Source organism: Alexandromys fortis, unplaced genomic scaffold, assembly GCF_014885135.2.
Source record: "Alexandromys fortis isolate MF-2015 unplaced genomic scaffold, M_Fortis_MF-2015_v1.1 scaffold_240, whole genome shotgun sequence".
Classification (NCBI taxonomy): domain Eukaryota; kingdom Metazoa; phylum Chordata; class Mammalia; order Rodentia; family Cricetidae; genus Alexandromys; species Alexandromys fortis.
The window spans coordinates 124556-130507 of NW_026068133.1; the positions used below are offsets into that span (position 1 = coordinate 124556).

Genomic DNA, 5952 nt, shown 5'->3' on the forward strand with positions numbered 1-5952 from the left:
ATGCTGTGAAGTTGCTGGTATGGGATCTCTCTAATATTTTATGTGAATACTTAGGGCTATGAACTTACCCTTTAGCACCACTTTCAGCGTGTGCCATAAGTTTAGGTATGTAATGCCTTCATTTATATTGAATTATAGAAAGTCTTTAATTTCTTTATTTCTTCCTTGATCCAATGATAGATAGTTATTTAGTTCTCATGAGTTTGTAGGTTTCCTGTTCCTTCTATTGCTGTCAAAATCCAGGTTTAATATGTGGTGGTCTGATAGGACGCAGGGGGTTATTTCAATTTGCTTTTATCTGTTGAGCCTTGCTTTATGCCCAAGTGTGTGGTCAATTTTGGAGAAAGTTCTATGAGGTACTGAGAAGAAAGTATATTTGATGTGGGAGTCTCCTCTGTGTGCTGTGATTACCATTAATGAATAAAGAAACTGCTTTGGCCTGTTGATAGGGTAGAACTTTGGTATGTGGGGAAAACTGGACTGAATGCTGGGAGAAGGAAAGCAGAGAGTGAGATGCCATGGAACTGTGAGAGCCACTGCCATGTGGTAATATACAGATTAATATAAATGGGTTAAATTAATATGAGTTAGCCAATAAGAAGCTAGAGCTAATGGGCCAAGCAGTGATTTACTGAATACAGTTTCTGTGTGATCATTTCTGGGCTAAGCAGCTGGGAACAACCAAGGAGACCTCCTCCTACAAATTGGCACCCATGTGGCTAACTAAACGTGAGAGTGTTTGAAAAGGAATTCTAAACAAAAAAATAGAGATTATCACAGCTTGTTGCTGTTTACTGGTGGCTTGCCACTGCTCCTTTAAGAGAGATTTTCCTGACTCAGCTGCAGAAGAAAAAAGCTGCACTTTTGAAATGCCACCTTTCTGGATTGTGCTGCCAGCATGACTTCTGGAGCTTTCAGGCAGGAGGAAACTGCCTACGCCCATTTGATAGGCCAGCCCTTAGGTAGGCGGAGAAAACAGAACAGGATGCTGGGAGAAAGAAGCTGAGTCAGGAGTCGCCATGATTCTCCCATTCCAGACAGACGCAGGTTAAGATCTTTCCTGGTAAGCCAGCTCGTGGGCTACACAGATTATTAGAAATGGGTTAGATTAATATGTAAGAGCTAGCCAATAAGAGGCTACAGATAACGGGCCAGGCAGTGTTTAAAAGAATAGAGTTTCCATGTAATTATTTCGGGCATAAGCTAGCCATGCAGGCGGCCAGGTGCCAGGGACGCAGCCTTGCCACTTCTAACACTACACATTTGAGTGGGGTTTGTGAGCAGTGTGCTGCAATTTGCTTGATGGCAAGATGAACCAGCTTTGTGCCTGGAACTGGGGTGGTGTGCATGGATCAGAGGCACAAGCAGTTCTGCCATGATAGACTGTGAGGAGTGAGCAGGCAGTGCCATATATGCTGTAGTAATAACGCAGCTTAAATTATAGATTGAGCAGGCAAGCAGGTACTTCCACAACTTAAGTTTTAAGAAGTGCTCCTGGACAGAAAATAATTACAGATATGCAATAAAGACAAATACAGATCATTCATAGTGTTGAAGTATGTAGGCTTGGGAGAGAGAAGAAAAAGAGTATAGAGAGTTGAAAAAGAAGTTAAAAAAAAGTCTTTAAAGAGACAGAGTACAGAAAGTCATAGATTAAAAGGAGTAAAGAAAAAGAAGCCATGTAATGATGGAAAATTTACAGATAATCTGGATTATGTATATTATTGTGTTTTCTTTGAATTTTTTGACTGTGAAGGAGCTAAGCACAGAGAGACATTTTCTTGTATGGACTGCTTAGCTAAACCAGCATATATATTTTGAAGGTATCATGACTTCCAAATTTGGGTCTAAGGATATGAAGAGGTTCTTCTCTTGTCTCCACAGAGGATGAGAACCTGTTGATTGCTTCCAGACTGGTGTGGTATGGTGGAACAAGACCCCCTGAAAGGTCACCGTGAATAGCCCTCAAAAACTTACTTCACCTAACTGCTGACTGAGATGAACCTAGCACACAGAATACAGCATAAAAGACCTGATTAACAGAGCCCCCAAACAGCAGGAAGCAGTTTGGATAGAAATAACTACACCCATATTCCCAAATAGTATCAATAATTGTTTGTTTACATTTAAAGGGGGAATATGCTATAGAGATGAATAATTTGCTTTGATATAGATCTTGGTTTATTGATATAAATTTAAGGTAAATTTTGTCATACTATATGTGTATATTTCTGCCCTTGATATTGTGTTTGTGTAGTTCATTTAAAAATGTAATGTATAGCTCTTCTGGGGATGGTGCTTAGAGGCACTCAGGATGGTCCAGCGTTTGACATACCGTCGTAGGCTCTCCTACAACACAGCCTCCAACAAAACTAGGCTGTCTCGAACCCCTGGTAACAGAATTGTTTACCTTTACAGCAAGAAGGTTGGAAAAGCACCTAAATCAGCGTGCTGTGTGTGCCCAGGCCGACTCCAAGGGGTTCGTGCTGTGAGACCAAAAGTCCTCATGAGATTGTCAAAGACAAAGAAGCATGTCAGCCGGGCCTATGGTGGCTCCATGTGTGCCAAGTGTGTCCATGACAGGATCAAGCGGGCTTTCCTTATTGAGGAGCAGAAAATTGTTGTGAAAGTGTTGAAGGCACAAGCGCAGAGTCAGAAAGCGAAATAAACGTGCGGCTTTTTTTAAAAAAAAATGTAATGTATAATTAAGAAATATAAATTAATAGTAGTCATTTATAATAGTCAAGACTAAAGTCATGTTAGGTTTTCTAGATATATAGAGCTATATTTCAGTTAGATAGATATTATCTTTCAGAGACCTTCAAAATATGGCATTTACAGTATTTTAATAACTTAGGACTTTTCATGAATGAGACATATCTGCTTCTGGCAGCACTAATTACTTCATGAGGAAGATGGGCATCAAAGAGGCTCCTTATGCAGTTTGTTTGATGAACTGTACATGCAGGATCCACAGAGAAATGACTGCTGAACTTTTATAAAGGTCAGATAATCCTTAGGGGTTCCTGCTTCATGAAAGAATCTGCAAAACATTCTGCAGGATACAAAAGCAAGTGACTGGCAAACTGTCAATATAGGTGGAACTGTCTTTGAAATTTCCTGCTTCATGGAAAAGTCTGCTGGATACTATGGCCTGTAGGCTGAAGATGGATTCCCCAAAGATATAGAAAAACTTTGGGTGACTGTCCAGGCAATGAGATGACTCTGTCAGTTCTAGAGTTTTGGAAGTTGCTTACAATGTACTTTCTGTTTACTTAGGTAACATATCCATCTGGAGTCTTTGATGGAGTTGAAGAATTTATAGTGATAGTTATAGTTTTCCTTAGTTATGATAAAAATAAAGTATATATATAAATATTGTAACTAATTCTTGCTTGATACCTGTTATATGTAATTTTACTATGTTAAAGTTATAACCTTCCTTTTTATTTAAATAGAAAAGAGGAGGTAATGTGGGAGTCCCCCTGTGTGCTGTGATTACTTTTAATGAATAATGAAACCACCTTGGCCTGTTGATATGGCAGAACTTAGGTATGAGGGCAAAACTGAACTGAATGTTGGGAGAAGTAAGGCAGAGAATGAGACACCATGGTGCTGCCAGAGCCAGACATGCCAAATCTTTGTCAGTAAGCCACTACCATGTGGCAATATACAGATTAATATAAATGTGTTAAGTTAAAATAAGAGTTAGCCAATTAGAAGCTAGAGCTAATGGGCCAAACAGTGATTTACTGAGTACAGTTTTTATGTATTATTTTAGGGCTAAGCGCCCAGGTATGACCAAGCAGAAACGTTCTGTACACATCTGATAGGTCCATTTGATTCATGCTGTCTGCTAGTTCCATTTTTTTTCATTTAGTTTTGTCCTGATGACCTGTCCCATGGGATAATGAGGTATTTACATCTCCAACTATTCATATGTGAGGTTTGATGTGTGGTTTAAGCTTCAGTAACTTTTCTTTAAATGTGGGTGCCCTTGAATTTAGGGCATAGAAGTTAAGATCTAAGACATCATCTTGGTGAACTTTATATCTGATGAGTATGCAGTGTTCTTTCCCATCTCTTTTCATTATTTTGGTGGGAAGTCTATTTTGTTAGATATTAGAATAGCTAAATTAGCTTGATTCTTGGACTCATTAGCTTGAAAAACCTTTTTACAAACTTTTACTCTGAGGTAATGTCTATTTTTGATGTTGAGGCATGTTTCCTGGATGCAGAAGGATGGATCTTGTTTTCAGATCCATTTTGTTAGTCTGTATCTTTTTATTGAGAAGTTGAGGCTGGTGATTTTGAAAAATATCAATGACCAATGATTGTCAATTCTCATTATTTTATCAGTAGTGGTGATGGTTTGTGTGTGTGTGTTTCCCTTCTTTTCATTTTGCTGGTGTGAGATTATTTATTTCCTGAGTTCTCATTGGTGTAGTTAAACTTTTAGGGTTGGCATTTTCCTTCTATTTTCTTCTGTAGAGCTAGATTTGTAGATAGGTAGTATTTAAATTTGACTTTATCATGGAATATCTTGTTTTCTCTGTTGTATGGAGACCACTTGCTTCTTTCCTGGCTGCTCAGCAGCTCAGATCTGAATAGTCACACAGAAACTATATTATTTAAATTACTGCTTGGCCCATTAGGTCTATCTTCTTACTGGCTAACTTTTATATCTTAATTTAACCACTTTCTATATATATATATATCATCACGAGACTGTGGCTTACTGGGTAAAGTTTCAGCATCTGTGTCCTGCAGGGCTATATGGCTTCTCTCTACTCAGCCTTTCTTCTTCCAGCATTCAGTTTAGTTTCCCCTACCTATCAAGGTTCTGCCATGCTCTGCTATAGGCTCAAGACAGTTTCTTTATTAACCAATGGTATTCACAGCATACAGAGGGGAACCTCACATCATTTCTCCCAGTATGTTTATTGACAGTTTTGATGGACTGGCAGCTGTACATTTTAGAGTCTGAAAGGCATCTGTCTAGGTCCTCCTGGCCTTTAGAATCTCCATTAAGAATCCAGGTAAAATTCTAATAGATCTGCCTTTATATTGTACTTGGCTTTCCCCCCTTGAAGCTTTTAATATTCTTCTTTGGTTATGCATGTTTAGTGTTTTAATTATTATGTGGTGAGGAAATTTTCTTTTCTGGTCCAATATATTTCATGTTCTGTAAACATAGTGTACTTTTATAGACCTATCCTCTTAAAGTTAGGAATATTTTCTTCTATAGTTTTGTTGAAAGTACTTTTTGAGCCTTTGAGCTGGGCATCTTCTTTCTCTTATATTCCTTCTAAGATTTTATCTTTTTCATAGTGTTCCAGGTTTCCTGGATGTTTTGTGTCAGGAAAATTTTAGATTTAACATTTTCTTTGACTGATGTATATATTTCTCACATCATATCTTCTATACCTGTGATTATCTCTTCCATTTCTTATATTATGTTGGTGATGTTCATATCTGTAGTTCTTGTTCACTTATCTAGATTTTGAATCTCCAAAATTTTGTCAGTTTGTGTTTTCTTTATTGCTTCTCCTTACATTTCCAGGTCCTGACCAGTTTTAGTCACTTTCTTCACTTGTTTGTTTTTCTTGGATTGCCTTAAGGGATTTATTCATTTCCTAAAATTGTTTGTTTTATTTTTATGTATTTCTTTAAAGGATTTATTCATTTCCTCTATCACCTTCACAAAATTGGTCTTCATCTCATTTTCTTTGGCTGTGTTGAAATATTCATGGGTTCCTGTAGTACAATAGCTAGGATCTGGTGGTGCCATATTGCCCTGGCTGTTGCTGATTGTCTTCTTACACTGACATCTGGACATCTGATTTGGAGATGAATAAATCTAGGAGCCAATTTTTTAGTTTGTCTTTGTTAGTTGAGTGTTTTATTCCTTCATTTCTGTTTCTTCTTTGGTCTTCTGGTCTTTTTGGTCTG

General features: G+C 37.8%; 1 protein-coding gene across 1 annotated transcript; it reads left to right on the forward strand.

Annotated features, from left to right (window-relative positions):
• The first annotated feature begins 2291 nt into the window (after window positions 1–2291).
• On the forward strand, window positions 2292–2674 carry LOC126491020 (60S ribosomal protein L34-like). Its single transcript, XM_050126400.1, has one exon. It carries the CDS (start codon window positions 2315–2317, stop codon window positions 2666–2668), a length of 354 nt encoding a protein of 117 aa, XP_049982357.1. The 5' UTR covers window positions 2292–2314; the 3' UTR covers window positions 2669–2674.
• Window positions 2675–5952: the final 3278 nt, after the last annotated feature.

Bases quoted from the DNA above. Each gene is read 5' to 3' on its own strand.
- LOC126491020 (XM_050126400.1), top strand. From the start codon at position 2,315: ATGGTCCAGCGTTTGACATACCGTCGTAGGCTCTCCTACAACACAGCC.